The 24,775-nt window shown below is 44.1% G+C and overlaps 1 protein-coding gene across 1 annotated transcript in view; it reads right to left on the bottom strand.

The window, feature by feature from the left end:
- Positions 1-17,837, bottom strand: part of GFM1 (G elongation factor mitochondrial 1) — a 48,112-nt gene extending 30,275 nt beyond the window's left edge. The window contains exons 1-7 of the mRNA XM_084847350.1: positions 17,708-17,837; positions 15,529-15,681; positions 11,182-11,314; positions 9,326-9,530; positions 7,362-7,478; positions 6,928-7,078; positions 1,055-1,209 (exon numbers count right to left, since the gene is read on the bottom strand). Coding sequence (XP_084703476.1) covers positions 1,055-1,209; positions 6,928-7,078; positions 7,362-7,478; positions 9,326-9,530; positions 11,182-11,314; positions 15,529-15,681; positions 17,708-17,755 — 962 coding nt within the window. The 5' untranslated portion in view covers positions 17,756-17,837. The remainder of the gene's footprint in view (positions 1-1,054; positions 1,210-6,927; positions 7,079-7,361; positions 7,479-9,325; positions 9,531-11,181; positions 11,315-15,528; positions 15,682-17,707) is intronic.
- Positions 17,838-24,775: the final 6,938 nt, after the last annotated feature.

The raw sequence follows: 24,775 nt of genomic DNA, 5'->3' as shown, positions 1-24,775 counted from the left end.
ATACATCTGGCAAAGAGGGCTTTATCCTATGAAAGCTTGCAGCACAAAAAGTTTTCTTTAAAAGGTGCTGCAGGAATCTCTGGTTTTTAGTTCAACAGACTAACAAATCTACCCCTCTGGAACTTGTTACTAATGCACAAGCTTCTGCTCTGCACCAAATTTGATGAAAAAGTGGCTTTTCTTTTCAGTTTGCATCCACAGCCAATGGGTCTTGAATTCATTTTTAAACCATCTTTGCTCTAGCAGGCCAATTCACATGTAACATCCCATAGGTTTACTTAGCAACTCATGAGCAGCTCCTTCATAGGTTGTTAAGCATGACATCCAAACCTGGACTGTTGGGTTGTTTAGGGACTAAACAACCCAGCGATTAACCTAACAACAAGCCATAGCGGTCTGAGTTCAGATGTCACACTCGGCAATCTATTAAGGAGCCGCTCATGGGTTGCTGAGTAAAAGCATAAGTGGTGGGCATGCCATGGGCAGCGTACTCACTCTCTCCTGCTCATGTACGACAGCCCATCGGTGGGTTATTCCATGGGCTGTTGTTACATGAGAACCAGGTCAATATGTTAATGTAATAAGGCGAACTATGTTTTCCCAAATGTGATGAAAAAGGAAGTGCTGAAGATGAACAACAGCTTTATTAGTTATGAAAATGTTAAGTTAATTTGTTCATCCAGTATAATTAATCTGGAACTATTTGTCACTTTTGCTTATTACAAAAATAATTGTCTGCTTTACACTGTGAATACTAACAGAATATAGAGTAAGCAGAATTATTATGCTATGCAGAAGTAAGTCCCATTAAGTTCAATGAAGTTTACTCCCAAGTAAACAGTGTAAGGCAGTAGTCCCAAGTCGTAGAAGAAAGCATACTGTATTAGGCAGTTCATTCCTTCCTTCATGTTGGCCTTTCATCTCCAAGAAACAGTAATATGGGATAGTTTTCAATTAAGAAAATATTAGTTCTATTAGTCATAGCTGTCTATTTTAGAAAATAAGCTCTGTATAAACTAGATGCCCTCTGCCAACTTTAACTCTGAATACTCACTCCTTGTTGAGAAGAGCATAGTTCTGCACTTCTGATGGGTTTGGAAGGTATTCTAGAACAGCATCCAACAGAGGTTGCACACCTTTGTTCTTCAGAGCACTTCCAACCAGAACAGGTGTGAAGGATTTACTGAGTGTTGTTCTTCTGATTGCAAGCTAGGGAGAAACAGATGACTTACGCCTTAATGTTTGTTATTAAAAGAACTCTGCATTCAAGAATTAACAGATCATGCACTCCACCAGATGAAAGACATAATGAGAAAGATAATGTTTGTAACTACACAACACAGACATAGCCTTGTTGCTTCTTTTTTCAATATGGAAAAATGTCTCAATAACTTTCTAACAGGACACTTGTTCAGTTCTTCCTCAAATTTTTGTTTTTCTAAATATCTCAAGAGGTGGCTAAAATTCACTCAGAAAACAAACTCTCTACAGCAGCCTTCTCCAACCTGGTGTCCTCCAGATGTATTGGACTACAACTCTCAGCATCCCATGTATTGGACTACAGCACATCTGGAGGACACCAGGTCGGAGAAAAGTGCTGTACAGTAATCTTCCTATCTAATTAGTGCTAATGTCAATGGTGTCCAGGATTATTGTACTAGACACCTGAGAATGCAAGTGTCAAAGAGAACCACACTACGCATGAGCACTGAGCTGCTACACGTAGAGCTGAGGTTTGTGGGTGTGGAACCAGCTGAAGGTAGGCTATAGCCAAGCTTGCACTGCAGCAGCTACAACCAGAACTCCACTACAGTGGCACTAAACAAAGTTGGGGTGGGGAACATCAGAAGGAGCAGCTCCGAACAGTTTTGGAAGACACACAGCATCACATTATGGCACAGTGGGCAAAGCTACAGCTAGAACTGTAATGGTGCAGCAGCCACAGCTTCAGCTCGAACCTCACCGATTCCTGTCAGGATCGGACTGGAGCTGTGGACCTGGAGGGTGTGTTTTCTAGCTCAGGTCTTCAAGATCAAGATTTAAACTAGAAGAGAAGGCTGTGGTGCAGCAAGCATGCAAAGGCAGAAGGCTGAACTCCTACTATTGATACCAGGCCTGGCTAATCCCAAAGCATCATACTGCCCATCAATCACAGATGGTGATGTTGCACACCTTTCTATGCTGGATAAAGGCTCTGAGTCTGCATTAACTTGCTACCCCAGGTCCTTAAGCCCTCAAACCCTGAAGTTCCCAATGCAGCATGTCACAGCTGGATTATGCCACCCTGACTGGAAGACCCACGTTCTATTCACAGCCCCTCCCTTTTTCTTTCTTTATTTCTGCAAATTACTTTGGTTCCCTGCCTTCTGCAGCTGTGGCACATCAGTCAGGCTTTCACCTCAGCTATAATATTTTGGTATCAGGAAACAAGGTATTTATATAAGCACTTGATGCTTAATGAGCACTGGCTGCCAAAACCATGACCTTCATAAGAAATATCCAACATGTTTTCCATGAAAAATTAGTTCAAGCCAAAACTTGGCTGCCTGCCACAGGGTAGAAATCCTTCACTGGGGACAAATTAGCACAAACAAACTTGCCATTTGGCCTTTCCACAGCCATTAAATAATTTGTAATTAATTAGCTTTCAGGGGCTACTGGAGGAGACAAGGACACTTAGAACAAAGAAAATGTGCTTTCACAACCAAACTGTTGTATGTGCCAGAAAATCCAACTGAGAGCTGATTTTAAGATGAATCATTCATCCCATAAGTAGAGAAACATAGAATGAACTGAATATTATAATCGGCTTATAATCAGGCTAAACTAATGAGTCAGGCTAAAATAATGCACATGTTTACTTGGAGGTAAGAGTGTCAACATAAGAAGCACCATGCTAGATTTGAAAAATCTACTTAGCCCACCAACTAGTATCTGGCCAGACAGAAGCCTCTGGGAATTTTACAAGCATGGCATCAAGGGGTGAGAAAGACTCCAAGGCTGCAATCCTATGAACACAGGTACATAGTTCTGAATTAAAATAAGATCAGGCTGTAAATCTCTTTGCTGGATTTTCAAACACTGGAACGTATGCATATCCCTAGATATCCAGATGAGCTGGACGTCCCTTTAATTGTTTGGCTAATGGATAACATCAAAAGCTGGCAATCGGGATGGAGGTTCCAAATTAATACTCCAACACAACTGCTGGTGCATTTTGACCCTTGGGAGCAAGTGATCACTCAGCAGCACTTAAAAAGGGACTCTTCCTCTTAAGTGTCATGTAAGAGGTGGAATAAAATGGAAAACTATTGCATAACAACCACCATGCTGCAGTTCTCTAGACCATGAAGTCATCAAAGGCTAACAAGGGTAACAGGAGGTTTATTTCCAGATTCAAAGCTGTATTTTCCATGCCCATCAAGTCCTCAAGCCAAATTCAGTCCTTGCCTTAGTGGGTTCAGCTACGGTGAAGCAGTGTCTGCTTACACCAACTGCACCTGAAATTAGACACAAGGGGGCAGGGGAAAAAAAAGAGAGTGGGGCTGTTCGCACATCACAACAGCCCACCTACAGCACATGCAGAATGTGTGTGGCTGCCATTTTGAATATGTAACACCTGCTTGGGGGTTGTCATGTCGTCCAAACCCAGCGGGTGTGAGTTATGTAAGGGTTAAGCAGACCTCGCATAACCTGTGGTCTGTTTTAGGGTTATGCAAGGGTTGTTTAACCTCCACGTAAATCACTCACTGGGTTTGCACAAGACAACAACCCCAAGCGGGGATTGCATATGCAACCTGGTGCCCATAGGCACTGTGCTTTGTCGTGGGTTAAATAACCCACAGTGAGACACAGCTCGTCGTCTGAACAGTGTCGCCACTGTTTTACCAGCAAGTAAACCCTGAGTCAAAATAGTTTACCAACTACATTAGATTTTGCCTAAAAACCAAGGTATGCAGGTCCAAATATCACATTCATATTTATAAAACAGAAACAAGAGATTGCAGATGACCTCTACGATCTGTCACAACTTTGTCTATCACACTAAGCAGCTGGTCTCCTTAAGCCACTATCCTCCCGTCAGGTCATCTGTGGCTATTAATGCCTGGTACTGAAAGGCTGCCGCCGCCCTGGATAGCAATAAAGTGTCATGACAAAGATATTGCAGACACATCCAGTCTAAGAGTGCAAATGAGTTCTGCTCCTAAAGGCAACGAAATGTGATGCCCCAGCACACAAAGCTATCTCTAAATGCAAGCTGGCTATATAATCATCCTATTTAAAACAAAAAAAGCATAACAGCTTTGCTAACATTTTCCTACCCATTAATCCTCATTCATTCATTTATAATTGTAGTCCAGTTGTATTTGATTGTAGCATAAGAGTTCTTAAAAAAACAAAAATCTTGGTATCTCTTACCCTTATAACAACCCTATGAAGTAGGTTTGGACCCAGAAATTTCTACCTTCAAACCTCAGCTCAGCCATGTTTTCTCTTGCTTCAGCTGTGCAACTTATTGTTCACCGTGGCAAGCTTATTTTATAGTTGAGGCCAAAACAGACAATAATTTGCCCAATGAAACAAGTAGAACCATGGCTGAGCTGAGACTTGACAGTAGAGGTTTCTGGTTCAATACCACTGTTCTGTCTACTAATTCCACTAGAACAGGGGGCAGCAATTGGAGGCCCCAGTGGTTAAGTACATAAGTACATAAAAGAGGAGAAGACAGGGTGTGACTGATGCCATGCCACCTTAAAGGCATTTTGCCCACTGGGAACCATCTATATTAGAGCCAGCGTGGTGTAGTGGTGAGAGTGTTGGCCTGGGAACTAGGAGATCTGGGTTCTAGTCCCCACTCAGCCATGGAAGCTCACTGGGTGACTCTGGGCCAGTCACAGACTCTCAGCCCAACCTACCTCACAGGGTTGTTGTTGTGAGGATAAAATGGAGAGAAGGAGGATCATGTAAGCTGCCTTGGGTTCCTTGCAAAAGGAAAAAAGGCGGGATATAAATGCAATAAATAAGTAATAAATATATTAATGAGACCATATACACGAATTACTGGGCAGTAAAGTATCTGAATGGGAAAGTGCCCAAAAGCCACTTACATCAGCCAAACAGGACTACCTTTAAAACAAAGATTAAATGGGCACAGATCACACATCAAGCATAAGAACATCAATAAACCTGTCAGTGAACACTTTAACCTCCCTGGACAAAACCATCAAGGACCTCATGGTAGTGGCTCTAAAGAAATTGAAATAAGGGGCTTGCTTGGAACATGAGAGGATAAAGGAATTTGATTGCGCAAGTCAGGGACTCAATAGGGACTATAGTTTCTATGCACATTATAAAGGTTCTTAGTGCACCTCGTGGTTTGTAACTGTTGCTTTAAGAGAATGGAATGCTTGCTGAAAGTCTACTTGTTGGAGGAAGCAATCGTATCAGGATAGACAGCTGCCTCTGAACTCGGAAGTGACCGCCTATCCGATGCAGGGTGGGCAGAGCATGGAGGGGATCTTCTCCTTCAGCTGCCCTGCATTACCAGCTAGATGGCCAATTTTGGCTGTCTAGCTGGAGTGGTACAGAGCTGGGGGTGGCCAGACGATGCACAGGAAACATCGTAACAATGCTTCTGCCATCCCTAGCCCTGGGAACGCCCCCATTCCTCTCGCTCTGCTCTTCTGAGCCCAGGACAATCCATGCCACCTACAGGGCACCGGGGAAGGGGACAGGGAGGCGGTTTTCTGGGAAAGAAAACCTCAGAGCACAGGCTCCAAGGTCAGTTCCCAAAACCCAAAAAATGCTATGGCCGTCTAGCCGCTGTCTAGCGGCCATAGGACTGCGCCCTGTCTTTTCAGACTCAAAGCCTCCAGTTCCATTTACAGCATCTGATGAAGTGGGTTGTAATCCACAAAAGCTCATGCTAATTTATTAAACTATCTGAACAACGAATACAGTTAAGTCTAAATCTGTGCTACACTCAACCCTTGAATCTGTACAACACAGAAAGAACTGCTCCGCTCCACAGAATAGGAGCGCATTAAACTGTTTTATACCATGCCTGCCTGCACAGTCCAACACTGTCTACTCTGGCTCCACATCTGATCCATCTAGTCCCATGCTGTCAACTCCAGGGACGACCTAGCTCTCCAGGGTCTTAGGCAGAGGTCTTTCCCAGCCCTGCCACCTGGGACTGAATCTGGGATCGTCTCTCCACCACTGGAAGTGGCCCCTCCCAACCACGGAAAGAAGGGATGCCCCCCTGGAGCGCAGCCTAATGCCAGCAGTGGTTGGTAATGGGAACCCTGTGAGCAGCTCACACTCAGAAAGAAAGCAAATGCGGTATGGTGGCTAAGAGACTGAGCTGTGAATCAGGAAGTGCCCTGTTCAAATCTCACTTCATCTGTAAACTCACTGGGTGGCCTCAGGCAAGCCATTCTCTCTCAACCCAACTCTCTATCTGCAATATGGGTGCTAAGAAATACTGTCCTACTTTACAGGGTTGTTTTAAATATTACTGAGATTATGTACGTAAAACACTTTGAACGCTCAAAACTACTTAAATGCTAGGAGTTATTATTATTTTGAGAAAACATAAGGAGTGTGTCACTATTGGACAGGGGTGGGCAACTTATGGCCCTCCAGACGTTTTGGCCTTCAGTTCCCATCAGCCCTTGTCAGCATAGCCAATGGTAAGGGAGGGAGTTGTAGGCCAAAACATCTGGAGGGCCACAAATTGCCTACTCCTGCTGTAGGACATGAACTCAGTACTGATCTAAGCTTCTTACTCCTAATTCCTCTGAAAGTGTCCAACCCTGTTTGCTTTTGTATATGCAAAATACAGCGAGAGACAAAAGTGGAAACAGTACATCGAAGGTATTTGGTAACCTTTTGGAAAATGAAAGTATTGTTAAGTCCTTTTACCTTCAGGTCAGCCACAGTTGGGATCTTCTCCTCAAGAAAAATCTCCCCAAGCTGTTCATCTATGTTTGCAACACATTCAATCAGTTCTTGGCGGCGATCCACAGACTCTGCTCTGAACTCAGGAGGAATTTCATCATATTTAACAGTTTGTCTGCAGAAACAGAGAAAACAAATGGCCCATCAATGCTCAGCCATGCAACCAGATATTTTAGAAACCTGGCATGAAAAAACCTAGTGGTTCTCAATATGAGCGACATCAGCCGGGGGGTGGGGGTAGGATGTGTAATGCTTAAGAGATCAGAAATGTTACATCTGCATTAACGCTTACTAATCCTTGTTCAATAACCAAAATACTAAAGTCTACTTGTGGAAATGAATCTGCTCCAGTAGCATGATTCAGAGATAAAATCTCTTCATATGCTGAGAAACCTTACCCAAAGTCACCATCAAAATATATAGCTTTTTCTTCAATTAGATCAATGATCCCTCTGAAATTTCCCTCCAGTCCCATTGGAATCTGAATAAAAGCAGCGTTGTGATTCAACTTGGATCTGCAAAGATAAAAGTAAATATTCTCCTATAAAAATCACAACTAAAAACATCATTTTCCAATCTTGGGGATCATTTCTCCTTATACAAGTCTGCCTGCCCTTAGAGATCTGAAGGGAAGGCTTTGCTAACATTCTAGATCAGAAGGTGAAAATAGCCATCAGGGCTTCCACTGTCTAGAACCAACTAAAGACTGAGGCTGGTCTCAGTCCTGCCCTGCCGATGTTACACTGCAGAAGGCACGCACCTGATGTGATTTAGGAGGTTTTGATGACGCTTCTGGAAGGATGCTACATACTTGGTGGGGGGGTGCTTTAATTTTATAATTGAAACAGGATACGTATTCTTTATTTTAAGAATCCCCATAAATTCTTCATCGGAAAGACATTCTAAATGGTTCCTAACATTTTTTTTTACCTTAACAGTTTTTTTTAATCTTCACACATCTTAAAATAGAAACAAAATGGGAGCTTTGATCCAGAAGGACATTATCATCATCAATATATACAGAACTTGAAATAGGCGAAGTGCTTATGATACATATATTTGGCATGTTTGCTGTAAGAATATGTGAAAAGAATGAGTCTAGGTATGTATGTATGTATGTATGTATTTATTTATTTCATTTCTATACTGTCCAATAGCTGAAGCTCTCTAGGCGGTTCACAAAAATTAAAACCAAAGAGCACATAATAAAACAATATAAAATATATAAAACATTAAAACCACAGTGTAACAATACAACCAGAATAAAACCTAGCAGCAATGCAGGGTTTTAAAATACAGATTTAAAACAGCAAAGCTAAAAGTCTAGAAAGCTAAAAAGCTAAAATGCCTGGGAAAATGCCTAGGTAAGCTTCAGGCTTACATGTATCCCCCTCCTTCTCTGGAACAGCTGCAAGGAGAACTTTGGAAGGTTTTGCTTCCAAGATTCTTAACTTTACGATGATATGGAAAAAGCTCAGAAGACAAATATCATCAATATCTGGGACATACTGTTTGCTCTTGGGCACTCTAGATGGCAGCAAGACCCTGCCTGTATAAGGGGCTTCACAATTCCCACTGTGCCAGCAGCTGTTTCCTAAAAGTAAACACTACACGAGGGACAATGTCAAAAGTCCATGGCTCAACTACTGCTATAGCAGGACATAAGTGAGGTCTGGTACCCATCTCACACATGAAAGCTGTTATAACAAGTAAGAAGGATCAACTAGTAGGGATGCTTCAACCCATTTTAGACGTAATACTCAGTGCTGAACACGTTACCCACCTACCCCCTTAAGAGGCATGACATTTTTCTTCTTCTCTCATAATACTAGAACCTGGGGTCATCCCATGAAACTGACTGGTAGGAGATTCAGGACAGATAAAAGTGCTTCTTCACACTGCACATAGTCAAACTATGGAATTCGCTACCACAACATGTCGTGATGGCCACCAATTTAGATGGCTTTAAAAGGGGGTTGGACAAATTCCTGGAGGAGGAGGCTATCAGTGACTACTAGTCCTGATGCATCTATGCTCCCTCCACTATCAGAGGCAGTGAGCCTATGTACACCACCTGCTGGGAAACATGGGTGGGAGGGTGCTGTTGCACTCATGTCCTGCTTGTGGGTTTCCCATAGGCAGCTGGTTGGACACTGTGTGAACAGAATGCTGGACTAGATGGACCCTTGGTCTGATACAGCAGGGCTCTTCTTTCGTTCTTATGACATGCTGGTCTGGAACGATACACCATAGATACATGTGTTTTGTATCCATGTTTATATTTTGAAAATGTTTGGCCCACTTCTCTCCCTCATCTGGGGAGGGACAGGGGTGGTGGTGGTTCTAATTTAGAAATTCATACCTGAGTTGTTGCACAGCTCTGTTTGGTCTCGAGCCTGTTCGATCCAGTTTGTTGATAAAGGTCAAAAACGGGACACTGTACCGCTTCATTTGCCTATTCACAGTCATGGTCTGGCACTGAACTCCTCCAACAGCACACAGCACCAAGATGGCTCCATCAAGAACTCTCAATGCCCTTTCTACTTCTATAGTGAAATCAACGTGACCTGAAAGTGACATAGAAATTTCCCAGAATATTTAAAAGCTTCCAACTAGGTTAGAATTCCTGCTCCTGTTGAATTCGGTCCTCTTTCCTGTTGTTCTATATGGCTCTCAGAAATGGTGAGGAACAAATTTAGGCCAAAATCAACGTTTCACTATGGTCACTAAGCAAGTTTCCAGAAAACTGTCTTTAAAAATATACTCCATTAAAAATACAGAGTATGTAGAATTTGATTTTGAGATAATTTGTCCTCTTAAATCAAAAAATATTCTGGCATTGCACCAAAGGCAGGCACCAAGACAAGAGAGTTCATTTGAGACAGACGAATTTAGCCATAAAAGCAAAAATTCACCCCTGTAACTTGAAAGGTGAGAGAAAAATTCTGTAAACAAATCTTACATTTATTCATTTATAACATGTACATTCCACCTTTTCTCCCAAGGAGCTCAAAATGGCAAACATGGTTCTTCCCTGACACTGCATCTTCACAACAACCCTGTGAGGCAGGTTAGGCTGGACCGAGAGTGACTGGTCCAAGATCACCCAGTGAGCTTCATGGCTCAGTGGGAATTTGAAGCTGGGCCTCCCCAGTCCTAGTCTGATACTCCAACCACTACACCATACTGGAGCTGGCAACATGTACCAACACATGTTTTTCAACTCTATCACAGAACAACTTAGGCCATAGCTAACCCTCTGAGGGTCACTGTAGCGCTACAGTTGAAGTTAGCAATTGGTTCTGAATGTGGGAAACTTAAAACTGAAATCCCTACTGAGCTCTAAGCTCACTAAGGGCACAATCCTATGCATGTTTAGACAGAGAAAAGGCCTACAACTCCCAGCATGCTGGCTGGGGCATGCTGGGAGTTGTAGGCCTTTTCTCTGTCTAAACATGCATAGGATTGCACTGTAAGTAGCCTTCAGAGAGTCACTCTGAGCCCAGCATATCTCAGAGTTATGAGAGTAAAATGGCTCCGTGTAAGACACGCTGAGCTCTTTGGAGGAAGAGCATGCAATACATAAATAGATACTGTCCATGGAAAAAATATCCTTGCGGATCAGCGCGGGCATCCTGTACAACAAAGAATCTGATACCCAATTTTCAGTTTAAAAGGTTAGTTTAAGTCCATGTTGGGAAAGCAGAGTACTGATACCCCACCCGCACCCAAATCCTCAGGGAGACTTAAACCTCAACACACACACATACACTTTTGCAGAAAAGATCCTGTTGGAGGTGCCTGAAACTCTGATCTACAGCAGACAAATAAAGCTTGAGAAAGTACTGGTGGAAAATACAGAGAACACTGGAACCAAGTTAATAAGAATGTGGTTGGCAATGAGGCATGAGGGTCATGCAACATCTCTACCATAGCTGGGCTGTATGATACGTGACTGGTAATCTTAGGCACTACAACCTCCAATTAAAAATAACAGGGCTAGTTCAAGTTCCACTTTACACATTTAGTGTTAAGGACCTTACGTATCAATGGAGCTATGGATACACAATGTCGGTACCATTTTCTGAACAGCTGAAAGCAGGCTAAGAAATTGATTGATGAAGCAGACGTCATTTTGGCTGTAGGTAAAAATGATACACTCTTAACACTGGGTATGTTGCTTATGACAGGTATGAATATGCTAGAAGCTCACACTACCTGGGGTATCAATTATGTTAATGTTTGTGTCTTTCCACATGGTATAAGTTGCTGCAGACTGAATAGTGATCCCCCGCTGTCGTTCCAACTCCATCGAATCCATGACTGCACCAACCCCATCTTTTCCTTTTACCTAGGGTGAAAGAAAGCACATCAGCATTTCTGCAAGTCAATGCAATTCTGCATGCATGCTATACTGTCTTGTGCAAGGCAGCAATCTGCTCCAAGATGCCACATTTTACACCATCCAGAAATTGCCAGATCAAAATCTAAAGCTAAACCCTAGTTACCTAAGACATAGCTTGTCATGTTTGTCCATTAAAAAACAACAACCCAACAATCTCAGTAGGCCAGTACCTTTACTAGGACCAATTAAAATGTCACAAAATAGTGAGCAAATTATAAAGTTCTCACTTCCATTTTTCAGCTATGCAAGGGAAATATGGGGGAACAGCCATTATTCCTTCATTGTGCCAGCAGCCTTTGGTATATCCTGAAATTGTTTTGTACCTACCAGAGACTAAACCAATTAAGGCTGCCATCATGAACACATTTACCTGTAAGTCCCACTGAATTCAAGGAAGCTTACTTCTGAGTAGACACATATTAGGCTTGCACTGAACGTTTGCTTATCACTTCCTGCATTCCATCTTAAGATTCACACAAAATTTATTTGTTTATTTAAAACATTTCTTGGCTGCCTTTCAGGGCAGAAGCCCTCCCAAAGTGGCTTACAGCAGTAAAACAAAATGCAGACTTTTAGACTCTAACATCATGCCCAGACATTTTTCTTCCCCTGCTGTCCCCCATTTTGCTTAATATCCATCCTGAGAGTTTTTATAACTAGTTTGTGTCATTTTGGTTGGTCCTAATAAAAGTATTTGTTGTTGTTGTTGTTCAGTCGTTCAGTCGTGTCCGACTCTTCGTGACCCCATGGACCATAGCACGCCAGGCCTTCCTGTCCTGCGCTCTCTCCCGGAGCGTGCTCAAGTTCATATTCATTGCATCCGTGATGCTATCTAGCCATCTCATCCTCTGCCGTCCCCTTCTCCTTTTGCCTTCAGTCTTTCCCAGCATCAGGGTCTTTTCCAGGGAGTTTTCTCTTCGCATTAGGTGGCCAAAATATTGGAGCTTCAGCTTCATTATCTGTCCTTCCAAAGAGCAGTCAGGGTTGATTTCCTTTAGGATGGACTGATTTGACCTCCTTGCAGTCCAGGGGACTCGTAAGAGTCTTCTCCAGCACCACAGTTCGAAAGCATCAATTCTTCGGCGCTCAGCCTTCCTTATAGTCCAGCTCTCACAGCCATACATTACTACTGGGAAAACCATAGCTTTGATTAGACGGACCTTTGTCGGCAAGGTGATGTCTCTGCTTCTTACTATGCTGTCTAGGTTGGCCATAGCTTTCCTCCCAAGGAGCAAGCGTCTTTTAATTTCATGGCTACAGTAACCGTCTGCGGTGATCTTGGAGCCCAAGAAAGTAAAATCTGTCACTGCTTCCATTTCTTCCCCTTCTATATGCCAGGAAGTGATAGGGCCAGATGACATGATCTTCGTTTTTTTAATGTTGAGTTTCAAACCAGCTTTTGCACTCTCCTCTTTCACCCTCAACAAGAGGCTCTTGAGATCCTCTTCGCTTTCTGCCATTAGGGTGGTATCGTCTGCATATCGGAGGTTGTTGATAATTCTCCCGGCAATCTTAATTCCGATCTCTGATTCATCCAACCCGGCATTTCTCATGATGTACTCTGCATATAAGTTAAATAAGCAGGGTGACAATATGCAGCCTTGTCGTACTCCTTTCCCAATTTTGAACCAATCGGTTGTTCCATGTCTGGTTCTTACAGTATTTAAAAGTATTTACCTACTATGATTTCTAGATACCAAGTAACCTTGAATATTGGTTTGTAAAGCCTTTTACTTTCTTGGGCTCCAAGATCACTGCAGACGGTGACTGTAGCCATGAAATTAAAAGACGCTTGCTCCTTGGGAGGAAAGCTATGGCACACCTAGACAGCACAGTAAGAAGCAGAGACACCACCTTGCCGACAAAGGTCCATCTAATCAAAGCTATGGTTTTCCCAGTAGTAATGTATGGCTGTGAGAGCTGGACTATAAGGAAGGCCAGGCGCCGAAGAATTGATGCTTTCGAACTGTGGTGCTGGAGAAGACTCTACGAGTCCCCTGGACTGCAAGGAGGTCAAATCAGTCAATCCTAAAGGAAATCAACCCGAAGTGCTCATTGGAAGGACAGATACTGAAACTGAAGCTCAAATATTTTGGCCACCTAATGAGAAGAGAAAACTCCCTGGAAAAGACCCTGATGTTGGGAAAGATTGAAGGCAAAAGGAGAAGGGGACGGCAGAGGATGAGATGGCTAGATAGCATCACCAATGCAATGAATATGAACTTGAGCACACTCTGGGAGAGAGCGGAGGACAGGAAGGCCTGGCGTGCTATGGTCCATGGGGTCACGAAGAGTCGGACACGATTTAACGACTGAACAACAACAACAAGTCTTGTGGATCAGAAAGATCTTCCACTGAAACTACAGGTACCTGACCACTAAAGGAATGCTCTCCACATATTTTAATAAGAATTCATAAAGTCCTTCATAACTAATTTTTCAGCATGTAACATTCACTAATATTATAGCATGTTGTACCCACTCCCGCAAGCAAATCCTGTACCACAAGGTTCTGTGCTCAGGAAATGCAGTATTCTGCAACTTGCATAATTATGTAAATTATGTAAATTCAGCAAATGTGCAGAATTACTCTTATTTTATACAATCCAACCTACAATTTTTACTATTCTGGATTATTTGCTTTCGTTCTGGTAGTTATACAAATAAGGAAGGCATTTTAGACGACTAGCAATGTTATTCATCAATCCCTCTGACTTCTTGGATTTCATTACTCTAACATTTTCATGTACACTTGTGCATCCACAACAGCAAGAAACTTGATTTTCTTTTTAAGTGAAAGCAAAGACTTTCAGGAATCTGAATTCTGGAGCCAATACCATATTCTGTTCTTTTCCTAAACTCAAGCAGGATCATGGCATATACATGGTCCTGGATAACATTTTTTTACCCCACTTAGGATTCTAAGGGAGCAATCCTACCGCGATAGGCAGCTGCCTCTGAACTTGGAGGCAAGCGCCTATCCAATGCAGAGCAGGAGAAGTGCAGAGGGGATCGTCCCCTCCGCACTTCAGCCGCCTTGCATTTGTGGCCAGACAGCCAATTTCTGTCTAGCCGCGGGAAGTCTGAGCATGGGAAGCGGTGGCTGAACAACATGTTGGATGTTGTTGTACCGGATTTCTGACCTCCACGCCCTGACATGTGGCCAGGAACGCCCCATTTTTGCTGCTCCGCGCTCCTCTTCCGAGTGAGGGGCCATTCCACGCTGCCTACAAGGCAGCGTGGGAGGGGGTGACCAACTTATCCTATGGCCATCTAGCCACTGACTAGTGGCCATAGGATTGCGCTCTATGCCTCTTACAAAAGAAGAAATATATCTAAATAGGAAAATATAAATATATTTATGTTTTATAAATATAATTAAATATATAAAATATAATTAAAACAAATATTAAAATTTCAGCAGGAAATCACAACAGCTGGCAATTCCAACTAAATATCCACCTGTCAGATTGGTAGAGCTCCCTGGGAAGCTGATTTCACAAGGGTGGAAGCACAAACAAAAAGGTCCTACTCTCTCACAACACAAAGCTTACCTCTCTGCTTAATAAGACCCTCCAGCACACTACAAAGGGTAGTAGGACTTGCACATGGAACAGATGCTCCAGAGGGAAAGTGAGACCCAGGCCATTTGAGGCTTTGCAGGAGATAGCCTGCACCTTGCATTGCACCCAGAAGGAAACAGGCTATCAATGCAGGTGCTTCAAGATGGGCTGGATATGGTCTTATCTCTCAGTTCTGTCAGGGTGCCTTCAAAAACAATATTTTTCCCCTGCACAAAATCTTTACGGCTCATTCTTGATGCAAGGCATTTGATGCTATATTGAGGTTTAAATGAACCAAGCAAATACAGAGTGCAATCCCTTCCCAGATTCAGACATCACCACACCCCAATTTCTTCTGCACATGTAAGAGAGGAAAATGATAACTGCAGTTCATATCTTTTCCTGCATTTTTAAAAACCTAGGAAGTGTTAAAAAAAACTGCCTCTGGTATTCATGCATGCACCCCCTATTTTAAAGCCTCTGCATGTACTAAGTTCTATTCAACACCCCACAAGGGACCCCCAACTAAACTGAAACAGTAAGATCAGAGAGAACTCAGGATACCCTCGCTGCTGGAGCCAACATATTCAGAAGTACCTCATGCATTTGTGCTATCCTTCCCGTATAGAAAAGAATACGCTCAGTTAACGTAGTCTTTCCAGAATCAATGTGTGCAGAAATCCCTATGTTGCGAATCTTTTCGACGGGAACAATTTCTGAAGAACACCATCTGCGGCCGTTTAAGAGCAGCTGAAATATAAGAGTAGGTTGTAACAATGCTGAGTATAAAAGTACATATTATAAAGTGAAGTTTTCAATGTAATATGTTTGTGGGGATGATGGGAGTTGTGATCCAGCACATCTGGAGGGTGCCAGGTTGGGGAAGGCTGCTTTGGTTCTTCTACTGGCAATTTTTCCCTGCTCCACAATTCATGCCTCTGAGTTATACAAGTTGTGTATGCACAAAGGTTACCAAGCACCTGATAGATTCTGAATGTGCAATCTCAATAATTCTGGGTAACACACCAGCAAACATTCAGGACAAACAAAGTACTGTGTGTTGCAACAACTGTGTATTCCAATACTGGACCTGTAAAATATGTACAAAGAGTTCTATGTAGCCAGTTTTGGTCCCAAAATAGTACACATTCTGAGGTAGGTGAATTACACATCAAAGCTTGGGATTTCCAAACAGATCCCTCTTAGAAAATCTCCTGGTAGTGGCTAAAATCATTCTGTCAAAATCGTAATCTACTACTTTAGAATTTTATTTTACTGTGGAAATTGAAAAACAAATGGAACTGCTACAGCAGATATTATGTGGTCAGTAGTGAGTTTCTGAAGTATTGGAATTTTTTTTGTAAGCATATCCCAAAGTACCACACCCACTGTTTTTTACATTTTCTAAACTCTTAATAGTTTGAAAATAACAGATATTTTGGAGGGACAGGATATATGAATTGGTCACCAGCTAAAATCCTAGGTCCCTATCACCAGGTTGTTTTCTGATATGTATTTGGACATGCAGGTGCTAGTCAGTGGCATCTTCCCTAAAACACAAATGTCACTTATTTCACCTGGCATAAATAGTGACAAAATTTATAATGTACCAATGAAACAGATCCAGTATCTATTTTGTCAATATTTTATTTGTTTATTTATTTATTTCATTTCTATACCACCCAATAGCTGAAGCTCTCTGGGCGGTTCACAAAAACTGTGAATATTTCCACAAAGTATCTGTACTTGTTCCTGCTATACAGTGAACATCTATTATAATGGAAAGTAGTTTTCTAGCTATTATTCTAATAGCACTCTAGCTACTTGTTTTCATGTTTCATTCCCAAATCTTATCCTACTGATAAAATATTCTGAGATTTAATATCCTGATAATTATATAATCCTGTGCTGGATTTGCATGACATCCTAATATTTGCAAAAACCAAGTACAAAATGTATATTTTCTAAATACATTTTCTACAGGGATTGGAAGGCACATATATTCCGAAGTTAAGACTTCCAAAGTCCTTTAACAGGGCACTATGAAAGCTGCATCCTTCCCCCAAACAAGGGTCATTTGGTTTAACGTAAAACAAGTGTTCTGGCAGGGTTGGGGGCTAAAACATGTGGGTGAATAAGACCCCCCCCCCACTCTCCAGCAGACAAAATTTCCTCTCAATGGGTGTAACAACAGGCAGAAAATCAAGGGGGAAACTTTCCTCCCGTACTGCAAAAGCTTCCCTCGTTGATTTTTGCCTGTCATGCAGCTCTCAGAATCACAGGCTGTTGTTGCTGTTAATGATAAGTAAAACCAGTCCGTCCTAAAGGAAATCCACCCTGAGTGCTCACTGGAAGGACAGATACTGAAGCTGAAGCTCCAATATTTTGGCCACCTAATGCGAAGAGAAAACTCTCTGGAAAAGGCCCCGATGCTGGGAAAGACTGAGGGCAAAAGGAGGAGGGGACGGCAGAGGATGAGGTGGCTGGATAGCATCGCCGATGCACTGAATACGGACTTGAGCACACTCAGGGAGAGAGCGGAGGACAGGAAGGCCTGGCGTGCTGTGGTCCAGGGGGTCACGAAGAGTCGGACACGACTGAACGACTGAACAACCACAAAGGCCGCCGGCCTCTTAAAGATCACCCACAGCCGAGCTTCAGGGGCGGCCTCCAGGGAGGCCGCCTCCTCGTCCTCCCATCCCACCACACCGCCGCACGGCGCTGCTCCGTCCCCACAGAAACGACCCCCGCCGAGCTCCGCCACTGCCCTCCGCACCTGTCGCCTAGGCAACGCCGAACCCAAGAGCCGCCGGCCCCTCAACATGACGCGAAGCGCAGGCTTCCCCCGGCCGACCCAGCCGCCTAAAGTCACGCCGCCTTCTCCAGCCCCGCTTCCTGCCTGAGCCGGCTTGCGCTTCCGGGGCATGCGGCGAGATCGCGGACGTGACGGTTTCTCCCCCCCCCACGCGCGCGCGCCTCCCTGCAGCGCCCCCTCTAGCGCGGGGGAGGGAACGCAAGGGAGAAGCTGGGGACTCCGGGCCGCCCTGGATCCAGCCTGGGAGGAGGGAAGAGACCGCGCCGTGTGCTCGCCTGACGTCGTCCCCCTTCCTGTTGCGCCGTTCCTGGATGGGTTAGCCGAGTGTCGAGGCGTATTCCTCGGAGATGTCAGCAGCAGCCGTTCCCGCAGGTTGTGCAGGGGGAGCTGAGAGGGAGAGCAGGGCCAGGCTGCTACCCCTGCTGAAAGGGAAGTTGCCCTCTTCCCTCCGCGTTGCTTTTTCCTTGTGTGTCGCGTCTTTCTAGATTGTCAGCCTGCAGGCAGGGGCTGTCTTGTTTAGGGCGCAATCCTATGCATGTTTAGGCAGAGAAAAGGCCTACATCTCCCAGCATGCCCCAGCCAGCATGGCTGGCTGGGGCATGCTGGGAGATGTAGGCCTTTTCTCTGTCTAAACATGCATAGGATTGTGCCCTTAATTGATTATATGTAAGCCACTCTGGGAGCCTTTTGTGCCCTTAATTGATTACATGTAATAATCTGGGAGCCTTTTGTGCCCTTAATTTGTAGCAGCCATATCGGGGGTCAGACTAAGTAGCCTCATGCAGTCTCATGCTTCATGTTCTTGCTGAGCTCTTGCTCTCTGAAATATATGTTTGTAAGCTGACGGGACACAGGAATTTCTTATCTTGTCAACAAAGGCTAAGGTCATAGAAACTGTATATCACGTTCTCTGCTGTTCTCTGCTTATTTTGGCTCCCCTAAAACCCATTTCTTGTATTATAAACAATGGTGCTAGGAGAAGAAATGTTAAGGACTGCAACCCCACACGGGAGGGAGAGGAGGAGCTGTTTCCTATGTGTCACAATATCTATAAAAACAATGTGCTGATATAAATCGGGGCTTTTGGCTCTTTGGAAATGATTCCAGCCTTAAGCCCGTGCGTTAAATAAAGAAACTCTTTTTCCTTCACTCCGTGGCCTCTCTGACTCTGTGTTCTGCAACAAATTGATTATATGTAATAATCTGGGAGCCTTTTGTGCCCTTAATTGATTATATGTAAGCTGCTCTGGGAGCCTTTTGCATGAAGAGCAGCATAAAAGTATTTTAAATAATTAGAGAAAATGTCATCATTGGTGCGGACTGAGCTTCACAAATGTAGTTTTAAGGCGCAATCCTATGCATGTTTAGACAGAGAAAAGGCCTTAAAAAGGCATAGCTGCTTGGGGAATGTTGGGAGTTGTAGGCCTTCTCTCTGTCTAAACATGCATAGGATTGCGCCCTTAATGTTCTGGTTCTTCCCTTGCAAAGGGCAAAAGCAGACTCCTGTTTTTCTATCCAGAATCTGGCTTGTCCTTTCAGTGTAGTATAAATCCTGGGATGGACTAGCCCAGGGGTCCCCAATTTTGGGGGGCCAGTGGGCACATTTCAAATTTTGAGTGTGAGTCATGGACACTGTCACAAAACAAGTGCCATAGTGGTCATCACTTGTTACAAAAAAACTCATTTTCCCAGGAGACAAACTGCTGAGGGTAAAAGAAAAGTAACTTGCCCAAGAACCTGAATACAAGGCAGAAGTAGCATCCAAGGTCTAAAATACAAAACCACTCTTTTGAACCCTCTGTTTTCTGCTGTAATGCCCATTTCACAAAAGGCCAACTGGTGCGGCTCAGAGACAAGTAATCTGGCCAAGAAACTAAGTATAAGGTAGAGATAGGGGCTGAGTCCCCAGTGCCAAACACTTTGTGCCCCCACAAAGCGCAACAAAATTCCCATTTCACAGTAGGCAAACTGATGATCAGAAAAACACAGACAAAATACCTGCCCACATGCACATACACAGAACCCCAAAGACACCCACCCAGGTAGAGCATTCACCACACCCAAAACACATATCCCGGGGAAATACACATGCATGCACCTTATACCAGTCAGACTATTGGTCTATCTACCTCATTATTGTCACTGAGTAGCAGCAACTCCTCAGAGTAGCAGCCAGGAATCTTTCTCAGCCCTACCTGGAGGTACCAGGAACTGAGCCTGGGACCTTTTTCATGAAAAGCATGTGCTCTATCACTGAGATAGGGCCCTTCTGCCATTAAATAAAACCATAAAAGAGGGGGCCTCTGGGCATATGTATGGCATCTCTCGTTTTGGAAATTACAGTATGGAATGGTATAAATACTCCTGCATGTCCCTGTCTGCTCACTGAGGTCATGAGGCATTCTCCAAGTGGATCTGTCCATAGAGGTTAAATGGGTAGCTAACTGGAACAGGTCATTGGTGGTGGCAATGTCCAGTTTGTGAATGCCCTTCCAAGTTGCTCATTTAGCATGTTTTCTTTTTGGCACAAAGTTAAATCCATTTGATTTAGACTTACCTTTAGAGAAATATAAGGTGGTGGTTTTCTTTCTTCTGCAACCAAATTCTACTGCTGTCTCACCTAGCTCTGATTTGTTTTATACTCTTGAAAGCACAATCCTAAACATGTTTACTCAGAAATAGGTCCCATTGTGTTCATTGGGGCTTATTACCTAGTAAGTGCACTTAGAATTGCAGTCCTATATTGTAGTCTTAATTTTTTTTTGCAGCACCTTTACAGGCTGAGTTGTGGGAAGGCAGGATAGACGTATTTAAATAAAGTTAATCAGCATATGAAATGCTGGCTAACCAAAAAGCATTTTGCAATTTAGTTTATGTGTCAGGAGAAAGTATCTTACTCTAGTCTGTATACTATGTAGGAGAGATGTTAAGGGCAGGCATGATTGGGCACCTTCTGAGGGCCCAAGCTACAGCAGGAGCCCACTGAAAAGAGTCCCCTGAAGTTGCTCCTTCTCTTCACTGTTGCGACTGCAATTTCCACCTGCCTCTTGCTCTGGCCCATATGACAGTGGTGATGGTAATGAGCAGCAGCAGCAGCAACCACTACCTAATTGCTCACTGGCTCTCTCCCTTTTAAGCAAGCAAGTGGTAGCAATGATAACAGGAAGAGGAGCTGAAGACAATGGTAGTGAGAAGGTAGGGAGGAGGCCCATTGAAGGTGTCTTTCCCAAGGGCTCTCCAAAACCTGGTGCTGGCACTGGTACCATGGTTTCAGGCTTTTGGAAATCCCTCAAACCTTTTTTAAAAAACTGATTTGCAGTCGTTCTTCTGATTTTAAAAGTGCAGTCTTATTCACACTTACCTGGGAGTAACCTTCATTGAACACAGTGGGACTTACTTCTGAATAATCATGCTTAGGATTGAGCTGTAATAGCCTGTCCCAGTTTGAGTTCTGGGAGCGGGAGACAAACCTGGACACCACCAGAAGTTAAGCACTTCTAAGCACTACTGATTTCCATGGGAGAGTTAAGCACTTACTTTTCTTTCCCATTGAAATCAATAGGATTTAAAAGTGCTTAACTTGTGCATCATATAGAGGAAAATGGATGGGTGAATCTGTTAAGAATATCTGGGTATAAAGTACATCCTGCCTTAATAAAATATACTGGAACTAGAGGTTGTCCTCTCTTTCCAAACTGAGAGGGAGCAAGCCACAAAGGCACTTCTGGGCTTTAGTTCTGGGGTCTAATAGTAAATGGGAACATAAGCAACTAGCAACTGAAAAGCAGGAATATTCCACCAAGTGGAAAAAACAGGCAGGAGTGGACAAGCACTACTTTTCAGCAAAGTATTTCATTCATATTCATCACTAAAGGCGCAATCCTATCCAGATAGGCGGCAGCCTCCGACCTCAGAGGTGACCACCTACCCAATGCAGGGCAGGAGAAGCACGGAGGGGATCGTTCCCACCATGCTTCTCCTGCCCTGCATTTTCTGCTAGACAGCCGAATGTGGCTGTCTAGCAGCGGGAGGGTGGAGTGGGGGAGGAGGCTGCTGTATAACTCATTGGATGTGTTCCACAGGCATTTCCGCCCACCCTGGAACGCCCTCAGACACGCCCTGTTTCAGCTGCTCCACACTCCTCTTGTGAGTGCAGAGGAAGGGGCTGTTCTGCGCTGCCTCCAAGGCAGCGCAGAAGTCATGGGAGGTCAGTTCCCGGAAAACAAGATATTCCATGGCCATGTAGCTACTGTCTAGCAGCCACAGGATTGCTCCCTAAGTTAAGAATATTCGTATGACATGACATTAAGTTCTAGCAAAACATTCACTCAACTTTCATCCCTCGTTATGCCATTCATCCCCTGCCCTTCCAAAAACAGTCCATGCAGGTGCACCATTACATGTGAGAACATGTCAGTTAAATCATGGAGTGCAGTTATTGAGAAGGATGCATTTTAGGACTCCCACCTTTGAAAAGGTGTGACAGAAGCATCTTCCTCATTTGAACGGGGGTGGGAAAATAGAATAAATCCAAAGGGTTTTTTTACTTTCAGACTGTCATGTTGTCACAAACCCTTCACATTTCACTTGGTTGTGTTGGTGGTCTCCAAGACTAAAGTTTACTGAACAGGGTACATCATGCTCGGAACTGAATCCCAATCTCAGCCCCAGGTAGATTTCTTCTCATTTTTCCATTACTGGAAGCCCACTGATTCTAAGGGCACACATAGCTGAAAAGGCCCGGAGAGCGGTCTGCAACCATGTACCTACAGCTGCAGCACTGGGAATGTCTGTCCTGCTATGTATTGCTACAGATGAACTACAGCTAACTTTTAAAACATTTTTTCAAATGTAGTTCTTTGAGGAAGAACTCTGATATACTGTAGTTGATTTTGTTCAAGTTTAAATGGTTAAATATTTTGGGAGGCCACTGTAACTAAGCAACTCAATCCTCGAGCCAAATAATTTATCCAGCCGGGGATTCATCAGTCACACCACTCTATGTTTGGCACTTCTAAATTGAGAATTTAAAGGGTGTACAGAATGTGGAATGCCACAAGCACATGCAGCACGGATAGAGCATTTGAGCATCTTTCATTAGGGGGAGGGGGGAAACCTAGTCTAGGCGATGCTTTTGCCAACAATGCAATCCCAGGTGAAAATTAAGAGTTCAGGCCTTAAAAAAAAAAAAGACGTTGTTAAAGTTTGATGTTCTGGCAATGTATCCTAAAAATAATTTTGCAGAGAGACTGGGTGAGGGGATCAAGGCGGTGGTGAACGCCTCCCTTGAGGAGGGAGTGATGCCATCAGCCCTCAAGGAGGCAGTGATAAGACCGCTCTTAAAGAAGCCCTCCTTGGATCCTCAAGTTCTGAACAACTTTCACCCAGTCTCGAATCTGCCATTTTGGGGCAAGGTGATTGAGCGAGTGGTGGTGATGCAGTTGAAGGCACACTTGGAAGAAACTGATTATCTAGACCCATTTCAGTCGGGCTTCAGGCTTGGGCATGGGATGATGGGACAGAAACGGCCTTAGTCGCCTTGGTGGATGATACGAGGAGGGCTCTGGATAGGGGTGAATGCTCCTTCCTTGTTCTCCTCGACCTCTCAGCGGCTTTTGATACCGTTGACCACGATATCCTCCTGGACCGCCTGGAGAGGTTGGGCATTGGTGACACCGTATTGCGGTGGTTCCGGTCCTTCCTCTCTGGCAGGTACCAGAGGGTAGCACTGGGAGAAGAGGTTTCGGACCCATGGCCACTCACTTGTTCCATCCTCTCCCCAATGCTATTTAACATCTGTGTGAAGCTGCTGGGGGCTATCATCAGGAGGTTTGGGGTGCGGTGTCATCAATATGTGGATGACACGCAGCTCTACCTCTCGTTCAAATTTTCACCAAGGTTGGCCGTAGAATCCCTGTCCAAATGTCTGGAGACGGTGAGTGGCTGGATGGGGAGGAATAAGCTGAACCCTGACAAGACCGAGGTACTTTTGGTGGGAGACAAAAGGAGGCTGGGGGATGTTGACCTGGTGTTGAATGGGGTACGGCTACCCTTGAAAGACCAGGTACGCAGCCTGGGGGTCATTTTGGACTCCCAGCTGTCCATGGAGGTTCAGGTGTCAGCTGTGAGCTCGACAGTGCTGTATCAACTCCATCTGATACAGCGGCTGCGCCCCTTCCCGACCATCTGCTCCCATTGGTAGTACATGCCCTGGCCTCCTCTCGTTTAGACTACTGTAATGCGCTCTTCGTGGGGTTACCCTTGAAGACGGTTCGGAAACTTTAGCTGGTACAGAACGCGGCAGCTCGCCTGATTAAAGGCAGCCACCGGCGAGATCACATTACTCCAGTGCTGAAGGAGTTGCACTGGTTATCATTGTTTTCCAGGCCAAATTCAAGGTGTTGGTTTTGACCTTTAAAACCCTATATGGTTCCGGCCCAGCCTATCTTAAGGAGTGCCTCCAGCAACACCAGACAGGCCGCTTAACAAGATCAGCCTCGGATGGCCTTCTCTCTGTCCCATCAGCCAGGACAGCTAGACTGGTGGGGACGAGGGAGAGGGCCTTTTCTGTGGTGGCCCCCACTCTGTGGAACTCCCTCCCTAGGGAACTCTGCCATGTCCTCTCTTTAATGAGCTTCTGCCATGCATTAAAAATGTGGTTGTTCAGGCAGGCATTTGGGGTGGGTTAGGGTATTGTAGAAAATGTTTTTATTGTAGAATTTTATTGTTTTAAACAGGTTTATTATATATTCTGTACATCGCCCAGAGTGGCTGGGTGACCAGCCAGATGGGCGATTAATAAATTTAATTAATAAATTTAATAATAAACATTATACATAAACCTCGTAAGTACTGCCAGTATTAACATACCTAATCAGTTAATTGCTTAAAAGAAGAGTTAATTTGAATAACCTTTGAGATGAACCCAAATACAGATCAGGCACAGGAAATTTTGAGACCCGATCACTGCCAGCTGTGGGAACCAGATTGTTACACAGTAAAATGGCCAAGGCAAAATTTTAACTGGCA

Source organism: Heloderma suspectum, chromosome 3 (assembly GCF_057233095.1).
Source record: "Heloderma suspectum isolate Gila_16-S chromosome 3, 16-S_ref, whole genome shotgun sequence".
Classification (NCBI taxonomy): domain Eukaryota; kingdom Metazoa; phylum Chordata; class Lepidosauria; order Squamata; family Helodermatidae; genus Heloderma; species Heloderma suspectum.
Note: the sequence above shows the minus strand (reverse complement) of the source record. Positions and strands in the feature narration are given on the sequence as shown.